Raw genomic sequence first — 20,198 nt, 5'->3', positions numbered from 1 at the left:
TAAAACCTGTTCTTTTCTTGTAGACTCACAAGCAGACATATCTTTAATTAAAATTTCTTGCTTAAATCAAAATATTTTTTTGAACAAAAATGAAATAATCAATATTACAGGTATTACTCCGAACTCTTTAACTACTTTAGGTACAATTTGTACAAGTATAATTGTGTCAGATTCTATAATTCCACAAGTTTTCCATGTAGTAAGCAACAATTTCAATATACCATCCGAAGGAATATTAGGCAAAGATTTTCTGAAAGACAATAAGTGTGAAATTAATTACGAAAATATGACCATAACAGTTCGTGACAGGAATAAGAGATTAGTCGTGCCAATATTGCAAGGTACTAAAAATTTTACTTGTGTTATCCCACCAAGGTGTGAGGTATATAGAACTTTTAACTTATGCGGAATTACAGAACCCATGTTTGTAGATTCACAACAAATTTGCAAAGGCGTATTTATCGGTAAGGGCATTATAGACTCAAACAATCCAGTCATACGAATAGTAAATACTACTAATGAATTTAAATGCATACAAAATGACAAAGTCAATGCGGAAAAGTTACGAAATTTTAATATATATTCGATAAATGAAAATGTGAAAAATAGTGAACGTATAGGCAAATTAGAAAATGTACTACAAAATCAAATGCCGGATGATGTAAAAGATAGTCTTATGCCACTCTGTAGGGAATTCGAAGATATTTTTGCGTTGAAGGATGACAAAATGTCAATTAATAATTTCTATGAGCAAAAATTTCGATTAGTTGATCAATCCCCAATATATATAAAAAATTATAGGCTTGCTCATTCACAAAAACACGAAATTAATAGACAAGTGAACAATTTATTAGCAAATGATTTGATTGAACCTAGTTTTTCCAATTTTAATAGTCCACTAATTCTGGTACCCAAAAAGAGTACAGATGATCAAAAGTCGTATAGGATGTGCGTAGATTATCGGGCCGTCAATAAGAAACTCATAGCGGACAAATTCCCTTTACCTCGCATTGACGATATTCTAGACAATTTAGGTCGAGCAAAATATTTTTCTGTTGTTGATTTATTTTCTGGTTTCCACCAAATCCCACTACATTCCGACTCGCGTGACGTAACTTCTTTTAGTACCGACAAAGGCTCTTTCCGATGGAAGGTCTTACCCTTTGGATTAAATGTGGCACCTAATTCTTTCTCAAGAATGATGTCCATAGCGTTTTCTGGACTTTCTCCCAACAAAGCATTTTTATATGTAGACGACATTGTCATAGTCGGTTGTAGCAAACAACACCATTTGAGTAATTTAAAGGATGTTTTTAATGTTTTAAGATCTCATAATTTAAAGTTGAATCCATACAAATGCAATTTCTTTCGTTCTGAAGTAACGTTTTTAGGGCACAGATGTACCGCGAATGGTCTTTTGCCGGATGATACAAAAATAAACGCAGTTAAAACTTATCCTGTTCCAACAGATAAAGACGCAGTAAGACGCTTTGTCGCATTTTCAAACTATTATAGGCGCTTTATACCAAATTTTGCAATAATAGCAGCACCATTAAACCGTTTAACACGAAAAAATATACACTTTAGTTGGGATGAGAAATGTCAAAAATCTTTCGATCATTTAAAGTCAATGTTAATATCTCCCAGGATTTTACAATATCCAGACTTTTCAAAAACATTCATTATAACAGTAGATGCTTCAAAACTTGGTTGTGGAGCTATATTGAGCCAGAACTTTAATGGTAACGATTTACCAATTTACTTTGCCTCAAAATCGTTTAATCAGTCAGAACAGAAAAAACCCACAATTGAGCTTGAACTGCTGGCAATTTACTTCGCAATTACACAATTTCGACCATATGTCTATGGCACACCTTTTATAGTTAGATCGGATCATAGACCACTTGTTTATCTTTTTAACATCAAAGACCCTTCTTCAAAACTTACCAGAATAAGATTAGAACTTTCAGAGTACAATTTCACCGTCGAATATATCAAAGGCAAATCAAATGTAGCAGCAGATGCATTGTCAAGAGTTAGCATAAATGAACTAAAGAATAATACAGACAAGCATATACTCGCAGTGACAACGCGTTCAATGTCAAAGAAACCCAATAAAAACATTGCATTTAAACCTTTCAATGAAAAACCTCTTAATTTGAAAATTTACGACAAATTTTCTCATAACTTTAGTAAGAAAATAGCAAAAATTAGAACCGAATTATTTCACAATGATCAAAAACAAAAAATATTGCGTTTAAAAATATATATAAAATTTAAAAAATTGCTGTCTTTAGACTTTGATTTCGTTAACGAAACAATTAGTTTTGACTATTTGCTTTCGAGGCTAGAAAAGGAAGCCAACGAACAGGGAATCTATAGTGCAGAATGGCCAAAAGATGATTTATTTTTCAAAATTTTTACAATACAGAAATTGAAAGATTACGGTAATAAAATATTGAAGACTCTTGAAATAATTCTTACTGAACCTATCGCTATAGTAAAAAATGAAGATGAGAAGATTAAAATTATGCAAATATATCATAATGACCCAGTAATAGGAGGTCATTGCGGACAAAAGAGGCTTTATGCAAAAATCCGAACGAAGTATTATTGGAAAAGAATGACAAAGGACATTGCTAAATTTGTGCGGAATTGCACCAAATGTTGTTTAAACAAAGTTAGGCCTTCAAATACTGAAAAACTTACTTTAACTCCAACTCCTAACAGAGCATTTGAAATTGTTGTTATAGATACTATAGGTCCATTACCTCAAACTGCGTTTGGAAATAAATATGCCATAACAATAATGTGCGATTTGTCAAAATACCTGATATCAATAGCAATACCTGATAAATCAGCCAAAACTGTTGCTAAAGCTATTTTCGAAAACTTTATTTTAATATATGGGAAGATGAACATTATTAAATCGGATTTAGGAACTGAGTTCAAAAACGAAATTTTAACTGAGCTATGCAAATTTTTGGAAATCGAAATCAAATTCTCAACTAGTTATCACCATGAAACATTAGGAACCGTGGAACGTAATCATCGCGTTTTCAACGAATACACTAGGGCTTACTTAAATGAAAATTTATCTGACTGGGACACATATTTGAAATATTATACATTCTATCACAATACTACACCTAACACAGTTTTCGACAATAAGTTTACTCCTTTTGAATTGGTTTTCGGCAAAAAGGCAATAATGCCTAATGAAATAAATAACAATATTGAACCTATTTACAATATCGACAATTACAGTAAGGAAATTAAATACAGGCTTCAAAAAACTAATTTACTTGCTAAAGAGTTATTAGAAAAACATAAAGTTAGAAGCAAAAAGTTTTACGACAATTCTGCAAATCCTATAAATTTAAAAATAAATGACAAAGTTTTATTAAAAATTGAACCATATGATAAACACAAAAATATTTATGATGGTCCATATATTGTAAAAAAAATTTTTGATACTAACGTAATAATTTACAAAGAATTAACAAAAAAAGAAAAAACTGTACATAAAAACAGAATAAGAAAATACTAAAAGTTTGTATATTAGATTTAATTTTACACTAATTTCATTTTCAAAAAGAAACATTTCAAAATTTTAAAAGTAAACAAAAAATGAAGAAAAAAAAAAAGAAATAAAAAAAAACAAAACGTAAGTAAAATACATAAACCATATTTGTAAATAAAATATATGTATATTAATGAAGGAACAAAAAAAAAAAAAAAAAAAGATGGGAAGGAATCCCTATAGAAATTAAAATTATATATATATGTATATACAAAATTTATCATACAATTAAAACTTTGTAATGAAAAAGGTATAAACAAAGAGGAAAGAAATTAAACATTTACAAATTAAAATTTGTATACATAGCAATAGAAATTAAACATTTATAAATTAAAATTTTTATCACATAATCAAAATATTTATTTTTTGTAATACAATTAAAATCTTTGTAATGAAAAAAAGTACAAACAAAACGAAAGAGGGGAAGGAATCCCTATAGAAATTAAACATTTATAAATTATTTTTTTATGAAATAATCAAAACTTTTTGTAATAAAGGGAGGTATAGTGCCATCCCTGCAAATATATGTAAATACTCCTTATATTATGTAAGCACGCCTACAATGTAAACACGCGTTTACAATAAGATAATAATAAGAAGATGATAATAAAGAAAGATGATGCAGACGATCATTCTTTGTCTAACCTTGAAACAAACAGGTTGTTTGATTTATTTAAAAATAAGAATAAAAGTATAATAGTTACTTCAAGAGGTGAAGTTTTTTATTTCTTTTCTTTAGTTTACAACCTTAATAGTTTTTTTTCTAACACGCCTATGAAAAAAATTTAGATATAAAATAGTCATTGTGTACTCTCGTTCGCTACATCTACAACACCCTTTTCCCATTGTCTAAAGTAATTTCATACACTTTTTTAATAAAAGCATCGTCGTTTTTTCTTCTTTTCCATATTTTTTTTTCTCGAGAATTGAAAACAAAACATGCTCTAGTTTTTAGTTTTTTTTTTTTTCTGTATCATTTTTTTAATGTTTGTCAATAATTGTTATGGAGCTCGTGACATTGTTTACATACAAAAAGTGAACAGAAAAATGTAAATGTTGAAAAAAAAAAAAAAAAAAAAAAAAAAAAAAAAACAACTAGAACTGAAATGATATTTTAGAAAACATAAATCATGGTATAAGGTAAAAAGTATGAGTTTGGATTTTCTGTTAGAAGAGTTGATGAAGGGCGATTCGTAGGTAAGATAAACTATTCTTAAATTTTTTGTGGAAACAATACTAAAGCCCAGAAAATTGAAAGTTTATCTGAAAATTTAAAATTTATTAATTTTAAGTCTAGACTTATAGAATATAAACTAAACTATAAAATATAGTGTAGTTTATATTCAAGTCCATAGACTCGACTATATCTGTAGTCAGGACTAAAGTCTACTCTATAGTCCATAGTCTAGTCTATAGTCTAGTCTAGTCTAATCTATAGTCTAGTCTATAGTCTAATCTATAGTCTAGTCTATAGTCTAGTCTATAGTCTAGTCTATAGTCTAGTCTATAGTCTAGTCTATAGTCTAGTCTATAGTCTAGTCTATAGTCTAGTCTATAGTCTAGTCTATAGTCTAGTCTATAGTCTAGTCTATAGTCTAGTCTATAGTCTAGTCTATAGTCTAGTCTATAGTCTAGTCTATAGTCTAGTCTATAGTCTAGTCTATAGTCTAGTCTATAGTCTAGTCTAGTCTAGTCTATAGTCTAGTCTATAGTCTAGTCTATAGTCTAGTCTATAGTCTAGTCTATAGTCTAGTCTATAGTCTAGTCTATAGTCTAGTCTATAGTCTAGTCTATAGTCTAGTCTATAGTCTAGTCTATAGTCTAGTCTATAGTCTAGTCTATAGTCTAGTCTATAGTCTAGTCTATAGTCTAGTCTATAGTCTAGTCTATAGTCTAGTCTATAGTCTAGTCTATAGTCTAGTCTATAGTCTAGTCTATAGTCTAGTCTATAGTCTAGTCTATAGTCTATAGTCTAGTCTATAGTCTAGTCTATAGTCTAGTCTATAGTCTAGTCTATAGTCTAGTCTATAGTCTATAGTCTAGTCTATAGTCTAGTCTATAGTCTAGTCTATAGTCTAGTCTATAGTCTAGTCTATAGTCTAGTCTATAGTCTAGTCTATAGTCTAGTCTATAGTCTAGTCTATAGTCTAGTCTATAGTCTAGTCTATAGTCTAGTCTATAGTCTAGTCTATAGTCTAGTCTATAGTCTAGTCTATAGTCTAGTCTATAGTCTAGTCTATAGTCTAGTCTATAGTCTAGTCTATAGTCTAGTCTATAGTCTAGTCTATAGTCTAGTCTATAGTCTAGTCTATAGTCTAGTCTATAGTCTAGTCTATAGTCTAGTCTATAGTCTAGTCTATAGTCTAGTCTATAGTCTAGTCTATAGTCTAGTCTATAGTCTAGTCTATAGTCTAGTCTATAGTCTAGTCTATAGTCTAGTCTATAGTCTAGTCTATAGTCTAGTCTATAGTCTAGTCTATAGTCTAGTCTATAGTCTAGTCTATAGTCTAGTCTATAGTCTAGTCTATAGTCTAGTCTAGTCTATAGTCTAGTCTATAGTCTAGTCTATAGTCTAGTCTATAGTCTAGTCTATAGTCTAGTCTAGTCTATAGCCTAGTCTATAGTCTAGTCTATAGTCTAGTCTATAGTCTAGTCTATAGTCTAGTCTATAGTCTAGTCTATAGTCTAGTCTATAGTCTAGTCTATAGTCTAGTCTATAGTCTAGTCTATAGTCTAGTCTATAGTCTAGTCTATAGTCTAGTTTATAGTCTAGTCTATAGTCTAGTCTATAGTCTAGTTTATAGTCTAGTCTATAGTCTAGTTTATAATCTGGTCCTATAGTCTGGACTAGACTATACACTAGATTTTTGTTGATAAATTTCCTTTTCTTTAAGAAGAGTTTGGATAAATTTCCTTTTCTTTGAGAAAATTTTAAATAAATTTACTTTTCTGTAGGATATTTTTTTAAATTTCCTTTCTTTAGTAAATTTTTGATTAATATTTTAATTTTTTTATAAATGTCCTAATTTTTAGGATATTTTTGATGAATTTCCTTTTCTTTGGGAAATTTTTTTAATTCCTTTTCTTCAGGAAATCTTGAACAAATTTCCTTTTCTTCTGAATTTTTAGTCTATTGTCTAAAATAGAAAATTTCCCTTAAAAAAATGTTAAAAATTACCTTTCAAATATTCTGCATCGAAAAAAATTTATAACATTTAGTTGTCTTTTGGCCCACCGTTCATCATTATGTAAAGTATACTTAAATAACATAAATATTTACATAGCAGTTCCCATTTATGCCTAAAAATATTACTGCAACATTATATAGCGAGAATCTACATGTATTAAATACTACCTGTGTAAATGTATTGTGTAAATTATGATGCTTATGGCTGTTGGCAAGGTAAAAAGTAAAGTAACATTAAATAAAAAGTTCTTTAACAAAACACAAAAATACTGCTATTTAAATAATAAAAAGAAAATAAGTTAATGAAAGTTTCAACTGCAACAAAAATGTTACATTTTGAACCAAAAAAAACACATCATGACCACATGACTTCGAAAAATTCTTTTAAAATCTCTTCATAGAAATAAATAAAACATTTTTGAAATATTTTACGCTTTTACCATCTAAGTTGATGAATGATAGATGATAAATACCATTGATGTGTTAAGTTGTTAATTACTATAGCACGTACACTACTGAAACTGTTTCTTGTATTTTTTAGATAAAAAAGAAAAATATACATTAATGTAAATGTTTTTAAAAAAAAAGTGTGAACAGTAATTACAAATACATTTAAGAATTTTGAAAAAATTTAAATTTAAGTAATTGCTTTTTAAAGTGTTATTTAAAAAAGTTATATGATTAATGTTATATGATTAATGTTTGTTCCCTAAAGACTTGATTTGAATAATTGAATCAAAACTACTTTTTATTAAATAGTTGTTAACAAATAAAGTCAATAAAACGAAGAAAAATTATTTAAAAAATTTCATAATAAATTTTTAAAATTAAAAGAAAATTATCAACTTTTTAAAATTTCTAATGGAAAGGTTAATAATACTGAACTAGTTACATAACTGGTTACTAAGATGTAAAGAGGTTACTAGTTCTAACACTTTACCTTAAGAGAACCTATAACTATGGCATCAGTTACAGTCTAATATCATTGAAAACTCGGTTTTAGTCCCGTTATGTTCCAGATTTAATAACCAGAAGTAAAATTTCCTATTCCAATTAAAAGAAAAACAATGCACTTAATGCATTTCATTAAAAATCCCCAACTCACAATCTAAAAATCCATTAAAATTCCAAATGCATTCAATTGAATTTCATGGAATTTCTATTTAATAAAAATAAACTAAAACTAAAACTGTTACCAGTTAAACACATAAAATATACCATTAAAACAATTACAATTAATCTAATATTTATGTTTAAAATTTATTTATATTTTTCTCTTTTTTTTATTAAATTTATTTACAGACATCACCATAAACGTCGGTAACGTAATCTCACACCTGAATTACAACAAACAGCAAACGAACGAACCTCTTTTTTAATAAAACGCGTTAACGCGCTTGATCCAAAAAGTAAGAAATTACAAATAAACAGACAGCAACAACAAATCAGGCTATAAAAATGGGATCCGATTGTGGTGTTTGGATTGGCAAATATGTGTTGTGCATATTTAATTTTCTATTTTTTGTAAGTATTATATATTAAACGAAAAAATATATTTTATTAAATTTAGTTAACATTTTTTTTTTTTTTGAAATTTATAAATCTTTTGTCAAATGTTGTTTTACAACAATGTACGTTGATAAAAAGTGAAAATTGCATTTTTGTTTTATTACAAAATCAATAATTCAATTATAATTTATTTATATAGTGTGTAACAAACTATTGGGTAGGAAGAAAAGTACAATTCGTTTTTATCCCTTTAAGAAATTTTCGATAAATAAACCTTTTCAAGGAAATTTTTTTTATTATATTTTTAAGAATTTTCTATAATTTTTTTTTGTTTTTGGACATTTATTGATGAATTTCCCCTTTGAGGGATTTTTTTTTTTTAATTTCCCTTTTTTAAAAAATTTTTGCTAAGGAAATTTTATTATGAAAATTTTGGTAAAATTACCTTTACTTTATGAAATGTTTGATAAATTTCCTTATCTTTAGGATATTTTTGATAAATTTCCCTTTCCTTAGGAAATTTTTGTCAAATTTCCTTTTCTTTAGGAAATTTTTGATAAATTTCCTTTTATATAGGAAATTTTTGATAAATGTCATTTTCATTAGGAAATATTTCACAAATTTCCCTCTATTTGGAAAATGTTTGATAAATTTCCTTTTCTTTGGGAATTTTTTGAAAAATTTCCTCTTCTTTAAAAAACGTTTGAAAAATTTCCTTTTCTTTAATAAATTTATAATAAATTTCCTTTTCTTTAGGAAATGTTTTATAATTTTCTTTTCCTTTAGGGAATTTTTAATAAATTTCCTTTTCTTTAGGAAATTTTTTTAAATTTTCTTTAGGAAATTTTTGATAAATTTCCTTTTCTTTAGGAAATTTTTGATAAATTTCCTTTTCTTTAGACAATTTTGGATAAATTTCCTTTTCTTTAGGAAATTTTTGATAAATTTCCTTTTCTTTAGGAAATTTTTGATAAATTTCCTTTTCTTTAGGAAATTTTTGATAAAATCCCTTTTCTTTAGGAAATTTTTGATAAAATCCCTTTTCTTTAGGAAATTTATAATAAATTTTCTTTTCTTTAGGAAATTTTTGATAAATTTTCTTTTCTTTACGAAGTTTTTTGATAAATTTCCTCTTCTTTAGGAAATTTTTGATAAAATCCCTTTTCTTTACGAAATTTTTAATAATTTCCTTTTTCTTTAGGAAATATTTAATAAATTTCCTTTTTTTACGAATTTTTTGATAAATTTCCTTTGTCTTTAGGAAATTTTTAATAAATTTCCTTTTCTTAAGGGAATTTTAATAAATTTCCTTTTCTTTAGGGAATTTTTAATAAATTTCCTTTTTTTTTTAGGAAATTTTTAATAAATTTCCTTTTTTAAGAAATTTTTTCATAAATTTCCTTTTTTACGGAAATTTTTCATAAGTTTCCTTTTTTTAAGGAAATTTTTCACAAATTTCCTTTTTTTTCGGAAATATTTCATAAATTTCCTTTTCTTTAGGGATTTTTTCATGAATTTCCTTTTCTTTAGGACATATTTCATAAATTTCCGTTTTCTTAAGGAAATTTTTAATAAATTTCCTTTTCTTTAGAAAATTTGTCATAAATTTCCTTTTCTTTAGTACATTTTTCGTAAATTTCCTTTTTTTTTTTTGGAAATTCTTCATAAATTTCCTTTTCTTTAGAAAAATTTTCATAATTTTTCTTTTCTTTACGAAATTTTTTATAAATTTCCTTTTCTTTAGGAAATTTTTCATAAACTTCCTTTTCTTTAGAAAATTTTCGTAAATTTCCTTTTCTTTAGACAATTTTTAATAAATTTCCTTTTATATAGGAAATTTTTGATAAATGTCATTTTCATTAGGAAATATTTCATAAATTTCCCTCTCTTTAGAAAATATTTGATAAATTTCCTTTTCTTTAGTACATTTTCACAAATTTCCTTTTCTTTAGGAAATTTTTCATAAATTTCCTTTTTTTAGAAAATTTTTCATAAATTTAATTTTCATTAGGAAATTTTTGGTAAATCTCCATTTATTTAGGATATTTTTGATAAATTTCCTTTTCTTTAGGAAATTTTTGAAAAATTTCTGTTTCTTTATGAAATTGTTTTAAATTTTCTACAGGAAATTCTTTATAAATTTCCTTTTCATTAGGAAAATTTTCATAAATATCCTTTTCTTTAGGAAATTTTTCATAAATATCCATTACTTAATGATTTTTTTCTAAAACTTCCTTTTTTTAGAAAATTGTTGATAAATTTCCTTTTTTCTTAGGAACATTTTTATAAATTTCCTTTTCCTTATGAAATTTTTGATAAAATTTCATTTTCTTTATGAAATTTTTGATAAATGTCTTTTTCTTTACGAAATTTTCAATAAATTTCCTTTTCTTAGGAAATTTTCGATAAATTACCTTTTGTTTATGAAATTTTTGATAAAATTTCCTTTTCTTTATGAAATTGTTTTCATTTCTATAGAAAATTTTTATTAAATGTCTTTTACTTAAGGAAATTTTTGATAAATTTCCTTTTGTATATGAAATTTTTGATAAACTTCCCTTTTTTAGCAAAAATTTAAAAAATACATTTTCTTAAACTTCTCTAAAAAAAAATAATTCCTTAAAAAGGAAATTTCTTAAAAATATTTTAAGAAAGAAAATTTATCAAGGATATTTATTAGTGTATATTAAATAAATTTTCTTTTTTGAAAAAATTTTCAATAATTTCTCTATTTAAAGAAAATTTTCAAGAAATTTTTATTTAATTTCCTATTTAAATTAAACAAGAATCCTTTTCTAGGAATTTTTCAATGAATTCTCTTTGAATTATTTCGCAAACGAAACAAGTTTTTCTCCAACCCAATTTAACTCATAACAATATTCAACTTTGTGCCATAGTAAAAAGTTCATTAACTTAATTTAATTCTTTTCTATTTTATAAACATTTTAAAATGTTTTATAAACTTATGTATGTAAAACTATTTTATTTAATGTGTGCATGTTATTTTATTTAAATTTTTATGTTTTTTTTTTTTTTTTTATTTTTTATTGACAGATCCTTGGCACGATAGTTTTGGGCACCGGTATATGGCTGGCCGTTGATAAGGCCTCTTTAATAGCTTTATTAAAAATGGTCGAAAGTGAAAATATTAATGTAAGTATTAATATTTATTATTGTTATTTCAGTTTGAAATTCTATTATTAAATAAAAAACATCTATTTGTAAACCTTTTGCTGACTTTGTAGCGGGAGGAAACTCACTTTTTGATTGTTTTTCTTGACCGTCTGTCTCGATTATTAATTGAAGCTACTTTTTTGGGGGGATTTTCTTGTTTGTGTATATATTTTGTTTGGTTGGCGTGTTTCCATTTAATTTTCATATTAATCTTGATTAGATTTTTTAAGTGGTAATTATCCATGAAATCAAATATTGTCCGCCTGTTTTTTTTGTTTGTTTTTGGTTTTTGTCTATTGACATACAAACACTTTCTTTTGTCATTTTATTTGTATGACGAATATTTTTAGGGTTAAATTTGGTTATTTTTCTTTTTAAATGTTAGACACTCCTTTACATCATTGCAGGTTGTCGTGCATTTGTTTGTTAGAAATAAATCTTGGGTTTTATTTTGGTGGTTTAGTAATAAAATATTTATGATTTTTGATTTAATTGTGGAATAAATAAATTATGCAATTTTTTGTGACCCGGAAGGTGTAGATTGATTTGATTTTTTATAATTTTTTAAAATTTAATTTATTGGTAATTATTTTACCTAAGTTATGTATTACATACTCAAAATTAGACACGAACCGGATTCACTAGGTTAGGTTCAGTGGTCAGTTACTCGATATATATGTATATCAATTCGATCCATATAATTGGTAATACTCTAAAGGTTACATAATTACACAGTGAGACAAAATAAACGAACATTTAAATGCCCGGGTAGTGATCCGATTAGAACAATAATCTGTTTTTGAAATTTGTCAAACACCTACAAGATCTTGAGATACGGGTAATAAAGGGGTTTTTGTACCTTTAAGCACTTATAAGTCATTAACTTAGTTGAATCTCAACCGATTTTAAGTCTCTCAACTATATGTATGTTAAAAATATATCCCAGATAACCCCTGAAAGATAGAAGTGATGCTTTTAAACCTCCTAAATGTTGGGCAGTTACATACATTACGATAACTTCTGCAGTAATCATTATAATCATGACCTAGCCTTGTGGCATGTATGCCTTTGGAAAGGATGATCGTATCGAAACCTTATTAGATCTTCTCCTTCAGTTGCCCCAGCGTCTTCGTCAGAGTCTAATAAAAGTCAACGATTATGTGCTTTAGCATCTGACCCTCTCATCACTTTCCAATTGTGAGTTGGAAGATAATGGCTGCAACACTGAAGGATCCCCAAGATTTCTTCGAAATGGAGGGTTCAGATTGTATATTGGTCACTTAAGGCTTAAGCAGAAACTCTGCTTTACAGCACACAAGTAACTAGTTTTACGTTGGCTCTGGAATCATGCAGTGTTATCACATTGACAATTAATGTTTGGATTCTCCTTGAGGACTTTTCAAAACACTTTCAAGATTTTGTGTTTTACTTCGCCCCAGTTTAACTGGGGTATGGATTAATAGACGTCACATCTGTCGATGACTCCGCATATGTTAGCAAACTCTTTGAAAGAGATCTTCCGGGAGGCTTGGTCCTCTTTTAAACAGTTTTCTTCTCGGTGAATTTACGGAGAGGTTTAGACTCAAGCACCTTGGCAAACAATAGGGGCGAACGCCTCGTAGTTGCAGCCCTCTTTTATGGTTTTTGTTCCAAATCACAGAAGGATTCCTTCACATGGAAAGCGTTGTTTAGCATCTTCGGAGTTACTAGAACAAATTTTTACATTCCAGATTTACATTTGGATGTACCAAACTGACCAGCAGTTCACAGACTAGCTTGTAGTAGCATTCGACTCTCTATAGTCTGTATCTGACCATGTGGAAGTAGGGTCCCCGAAGATTCTGAAGCCCTGAACTGGATACTGATGAAAGTTTTTCATATTATTACCATCCCGGGGAAAAGAGGTGCTAGTCTGCCGGGACTATACACTGGTTATGATCAAATGTATCCTCGGCCTTTCCTTGGAATGATTTGACATGAGGTCGAACCAGAGAACCACATAATTTGGTGCAACGGGAACTAGTAGCCCGCAGGTCTGAGATTCGGACTTTGCCCCGGTTATTGGAGAGGTCTCTTCGCTAGGAGACAATATCGGTTAAAAGAATGATGCATGGTAAAGTCTATAATTCGGGATAAGTACTCCACAGAGGACTGACAGTGGGACTAAGCGTTAGAAGTGAATTGGTGTTGAGGATTCAGGATAAATACGGAACTTACCCACCTGTATACCTCGAGTGAGTGTATTTCGATCTACCTAGGTGCTGTTGCCGAATCAACAGAGGCCATCTCATGTGCGTGTTGTAAAGGGAAGTGATGTTTTTTGTTCTAGGAAGTTAAGCAACGGGACAACAATGGTGAGAGATTATGTAGCTCGAGTACTTGACCAAAGATAGATAGATAGATAGATAGATATATGATAGATAGATAGATAGATAGATAGATAGATAGATAGATAGATAGATAGATAGATAGATACAGATCGATAAGCTCGCTCGATCGATAGATAGATAGATAGATAGCTATAGATAGCATAGATTAGATAGGATAGATAGATAGATAGATAGATAGATAGATAGATAGATAGATAGATAGATAGATAGATAGATAGATAGATAGATAGATAGATAGATAGATAGATAGATAGATAGATAGATAGATAGATAGAAGATAGATAGATAGATAGATAGATAGATAGATAGATAGATAGATAGATAGATAGATAGATAGATAGATAGATAGATAGATAGCTAGATAGATAGATAGATAGATAGATAGATAGATAGATAGATAGATAGATAGATAGATAGATAGATAGATAGATAGATAGATAGATAGATAGATATAGATAGATAGATAGATAGATAGTAGATAGATAGATAGATAGATAGATAGATAGATAGATAGATAGATAGATAGATAGATAGATAGATAGATAGATAGATAGATAGATAGATAGATAGATAGAAGATAGAAATAGATAGATAGATAGATAGATAGATAGAGATAGATAGATAGATAGATAGATAGATAGATAGATAGATAGATAGATAGATAGATAGATAGTATAGATAGATAGATAGATAGAAGATAGATAGTATAGATAGATAGATAGATAGATAGATAGATAGATTAGATAGATAGATAGATAGAATAGATAGATAGATAGATAGATAGATAGATAGATAGCTAGACAGATAGATAGATAGATAGATAGATAGATAGATAGATAGATAGATAGATAGATAGATAGATAGATAGATAGATAGATAGATAGATAGATAGCTAGATAGATAGATAGATAGTACTAGATAGATAGATAGATAGATAGATAGATGATAGATAGATAGATAGATAGTAGATAGATAGATAGATAGATTAGATAGATAGTATAGATAGATAGATAGATAGATAGATAGATAGATAGATAGATAGATAGATAGATAGATAGATAGATAGATAGATAGATAGATAGATAGATAGATAGATAGATAGATAGATAGATAGAATAGGATAGATAGAAGATAGATAGATAGATAGATAGATAGAATGATAGATAGATAGATAGATAGATAGCTAGATATAGGAGGAGAGACGGACCTCATTGAACCTAGTTCTCATAGAAAGTCACGTACGATATGCCCTTTGATCAATATTTTCAAGAATAAGGTTTTAAAAGGAACCTTACCTTCTAAATGGAACATAATGACTGAGTTAATTTTTAATTACTGCTATTTTTTCCATTCTGTAGCCGTACAAATGTCACGTACGATGGCATGGAAATGCCCATATGCAAAAATGAATGCGTAATTCTAAGTTTATGCCAATAATAAGTTCATACTCGTATTGTAGGAGTTGACAAGACATTTACATATTTAGTACATGTTGGATAGATTATCGGAATAACAAATTTATCATATATAAATATACATACGAATGCAATTGTGTGAGTATCTACTCATTCATTTGCTCGTAAGTATGTAAGTTTAAATATATGCATTTAATTGACAACACCCTCGTAAAACCAGCATAATAATGATTGTTGTTGTTGGTTGTGGCAAATAACATGTTTTGCAAAAAATTTCTTTTCTTCTTTTTTAAAAAAAAACCAATACAGTTTATTGGCATTTACAACTTACAATCCAAAAAAATATTGAAGCGAAAAACATGTAATAAAAAGTTTTCAAAAACATTAAAATGCAGTTGGTCATTACTTTTCAACACCAAGGAGAACATGAGTAAGAGAAAAGGAAGTGATTTAATTTTGTTAAATACAAAAAATATAGTAAATGCTTAAAACTGGAGTTAATTGTCTATCCCTTTCAGATAATGTTAAGAACAATGATTAGAGCATATATTTGCATTTTACAGCATATTTTCTTCTAACTTAATATTTTCTACTCTTCTATAAATTTTGTAAATTTTCAATTTAAACTTTATTAACTTAAAGCTTAGTATGCGTAGGCCAGCAAGTTGTTTTTCGAAAAACTATTGTTGTACAACAAGTACATTTAAATAAAAAGTAATCGTCGCCTAAACACTTAATCAATTACAGACCCATTCCTTTCATCCAATTCACAATATGACCGTACCGACGGACATATTAGACAAAAGTAAAATGTATTAATAAAGCTGCTGGTCAGTTGTTATTGGTTGGCTGTAGTTAAAAGATTGAAGTTGTAAAACTGAAATCGTACAACTACAACTTGTGTACATGTAAAAACTTTACAACTATCAAACAATGTTGTAAATGAAGTTTAAACTGTTGTGTTTTTGAACAACCGAAGCCAGTCAATGAACTTAAATTAATAATAATACATATCTAATGTTTACAAAAAAAAAAAAAGAAAAACAATAATTATTGCGTCAAAAATTTCAAAAGTAAATGGAAAAAATTCATGCAATTTAAAAATCTTAAAGCTGTAACTTTTTTTGTAAAAATGTAGTACATACTAATTGTTTATAAAACAAATAAAGATAATAGTAACAAAATTGTAAACCACAATTTAAAATGGATAATATTTCATCAAAACAAATAATTACAATTGAAATTACACAAAGAAAAGGTACCTTACAGGAGTGTAGAATTAGGTTTGAATATCAATTTGTAACATAAAATAAAACGTTTTTTAATCTGATTGTTATAACGATATTATGAGCCACTATGATTGAGTCAAACTATCTATATCTATCTATCTATCTATCTATCTATCTATCTATCTATCTATCTATCTATCTATCTATCTATCTATCTATCTATCTATCTATCTATCTATCTATCTATCTATCTATCTATCTATCTATCTATCTATCTATCTATCTATCTATCTATCTATCTATCTATCTATCTATCTATCTATCTATCTATCTATCTATCTATCTATCTATCTATCATCTATCTATCTATCTATCTATCTATCTATCTATCTATCTATCTATCTCTCTATCTATCTATCTATCTATCTATCTATCTATCTATCTATCTATCTATCTATCTATCTATCTATCTATCTATCTATCTATCTATCTATCTATCTATCTATCTATCTATCTATCTATCTATCTATCTATCTATCTATCTATCTCTATCTATCTATCTATCTATCTATCTATCTATCTATCTATCTATCTATCTATCTATCTATCTATCTATCTATCTATCTATTATCTATCTATCTATCTATCTATCTATCTATCTATCTATCTATCTATCTATCTATCTATCTAATCTATCTATCTATCTATCGATCTATCTATCTATCTATCTATCTATTATCTATCTATCATCTATCTATCTATCTATCTATCTATCTATCTATCTATCATCTATCTATCTATCTATCTAATCTATCTATCTATCTATTATCTATCTATCTATCTATCTATCTATCTCTATCTATCTATCTATCTATCTATCGATCTATCTATCTATCTATCTATCTACTCTATCTATCTATCTATCTATCATCTATCTATCTCTATCTATCTATCTATCTATCTATCTATCTATCTATCTATCTATCTATCTCTCTATCTATCTATCTATCTATCTATCTATCTATCTATCTATCTATCTATCTATCTATCATCTATCTATCTATCTATCTATCTATCTATCTATCTATCTATCTATCTATCTATCTATTATCTATCTATCTATCTATCTATCTATCTATCTATCTATCTATCTATCTATCTATCTATCTATCTATCTATCTATCATCTATCTATCTATCTATCTATCTATCTATCTATCTCTATCTATCTATCTAGTTTTATTTATCTATCTGTCTATCTATGTAACGAAGTACTTTACGTGAACATCTGCCGTATTGGGCTTAATTTCACAGTGGTACTTTTACAACTACTGGGAGAGTTTATTAGGTGCATCTTACAACCAAATTTTTGTACATGGTTCCCGCGATCCGTTTACAAGTATTCAAACTATCTAATCTCTAGCCATTGCTGCCCCGTTGTTTAACTTCCGAAATGCAGAAATATCACTCCTGTTTACAAACCGAAATACGAATCCATCAAATATGCCGAGAACTTGTTCTTACTTACAGAGAACAAACTGTGGTAAATCTGAACACAGTTAGCCCTGAACATACTCGGATAAGGAAGGAAAATTCAATGGTGTCACTTGTAAGAGATACCTCACCATTCAACCCAGCACATTTCTCATTCATTGGACACACTCATGGAGAACAACATCCGACGCACTCGCTCTACGTATACGGATGAGTGAGCCTCGCATACCTCTACATCCATCTCGTATCATATACACTTGACAGCAATGTATTTCAAACACCTAGTCTCACAGCAACTTCTCTGTGGGGTATATGTTGCCTCGATAACAGCACCGAACTTATCCCGAACTATAGACTGTATCAGTTTTTTAACCAACATTCTCTTCCCGCGAATTTCGGTTTAAACCACAGCCTCTATCTATATCCTGAAAGGACCTCTCCAATAAAGAGGATAAGATAAAGTCCAAAACTCTGTCTGTAAGCTACCGGTTACCAGAGGTCCAGATTATTTGGTTCTCTGTACCGACCCCATGTCAAATCATTTCAAGGAAAGACCTAAGATACATTTGATCATCACCAGTTTATAGTTCCGGCAAGACTAGAGGTATTGGTAGCACCTCTTTTCCCCCGGATTGCAATAACACCAAGATGAGGGAAGATCCCTTGAACAGATCCCTGCTTAACACTAGCCGAAATTTTATGACCTTCAATGCCATTGTCGTCTCTGCATCTTATAAGTAGTACTACCTGCCATCATTAATCGTAACTTATTATTTTTGCGTTTTACAAAAATATTATCAAATATCTGAAAACATCAGAATATAACCCTCGGCCCTAATATATCAATTTCGTATCTTAATCATTATTTATGAAATATTCAGGTTCAAGGTTTAACTCTTAATATTTTCTCGAAAAATTACAAACTTTGTGCGAATGTATTGAAAAATAATGAACGGTCCTGTAGGGCATTTAAAAATATATAAACGAAAATTTCAGATTACTTGTAATATAAAACTTTTCTTTAACTTTCTTGTGATTTTTTCTTAATTTTTTTGTAGACAAGTCATTAAGGTATTTAATATCTATACAAAAGAAAAAATTTGTATAAAGAAAATAGTGCTACTACAGCAGAGATTCCCAAATTTTAGTAATCGGGGTCTATAATTATTCTGAAGGAGGAGCAGTACATGTATATGTAGGAGTAGGGTACAAATTCCCAGCGTAATGTTGTTCATATTAGGACTGATATTTGACATATAGTTCCAAAAAAAGAGAATACGCTTTGGGAACTACTGCTTTAGTAGATTATTACAAATGTAACTGACTTCGAGTATATACAAACTTATTTGCAAAAACGCAAGTACGCATTTGTCGTACATTTACCCTAAAGCCACAAATAAATTGGTCAAAGTTTAATTATCTACCAGCTTCAATAACACCCAGCTGATGATAATAAGAATTCGGGAATAAGAAGAAAATCTAAAAAAGTATCATATTTTTTAGCTTGTAATTAAAATTAAAAACAAGAAAAAAGCGTTTAATTAAATGTAAAAAAACATAATTTATTAAATTTTATAACAATTTGTAATGTTTTATTTTTTCCATTTTTCTAGCAATTTACCCAACCTCAAGTTATTGAACAAATGGCTTATGTTTTGATAGCCATTGGTGGTATAATGTTTTTAATGAGTTTCCTGGGTTACTGTGGGGCCATACGTGAATCTAGATGTTTATTGACGACGGTAAGTTTTTTTTTTAAGTACTTTTCTAAACATTTTCTAAAAGGTATTTAACAAGAATCCTTAAAAAATTATTATTTCCTGGTTACAGAAACCAGAAAAATTATTGTGTAATTAATTTAAGAGGGATCATAGCAAAAAGTTTTATTTTTCTACGAATTCTAGCCTTAATTTCTGTGTTTTTTTTGTAAATTTACTTGTCATTGCTTTTTGAGGTGTTTAAAGTTCAAGTATTTTCATTATTGTTTGTCATCATCATCATTGTCATGTTTTTTTCAATATATGTACATTTTTCCATTGTGTCCACAATTTGTGTACAAGTTTAATTTAAAATTTCTGTTGTTTTTAGGGAGAAAGTTTTTAGTATTTAATCATGATTTTTTGTTTTTATTATAAAGTGTTTTGGGTGTCAACATGTTTGGTGTTGTCCACTGGAAGTGGAAGTAAATATTCACTTGGCTTACAACTAAATGCTGTAA

At 28.2% G+C, this 20,198-nt stretch overlaps 1 protein-coding gene across 6 annotated transcripts in view; it reads left to right on the top strand.

The window, feature by feature from the left end:
- Positions 1-20,198, top strand: part of LOC119609530 (tetraspanin-18) — a 92,035-nt gene that overhangs the window by 49,286 nt on the left and 22,551 nt on the right. For all 6 annotated transcript variants that reach the window (XM_037964354.1, XM_037964353.1, XM_037964355.1 and 3 more), the window contains 3 exons: positions 8,073-8,294; positions 11,334-11,432; positions 19,594-19,722. In XM_037964354.1, the coding sequence (XP_037820282.1) occupies positions 8,229-8,294; positions 11,334-11,432; positions 19,594-19,722 (294 nt within the window). In that variant the 5' untranslated portion in view covers positions 8,073-8,228. The remainder of the gene's footprint in view (positions 1-8,072; positions 8,295-11,333; positions 11,433-19,593; positions 19,723-20,198) is intronic.

The sequence above is a fragment of the Lucilia sericata genome, unplaced genomic scaffold (assembly GCF_015586225.1).
Source record: "Lucilia sericata isolate MDLA Ls3-8-SP2 unplaced genomic scaffold, ASM1558622v1 Contig001000F_arrow, whole genome shotgun sequence".
Taxonomy (NCBI): Eukaryota; Metazoa; Arthropoda; class Insecta; order Diptera; family Calliphoridae; genus Lucilia; species Lucilia sericata.
This window is presented reverse-complemented; position numbering and strand designations above follow the sequence as displayed.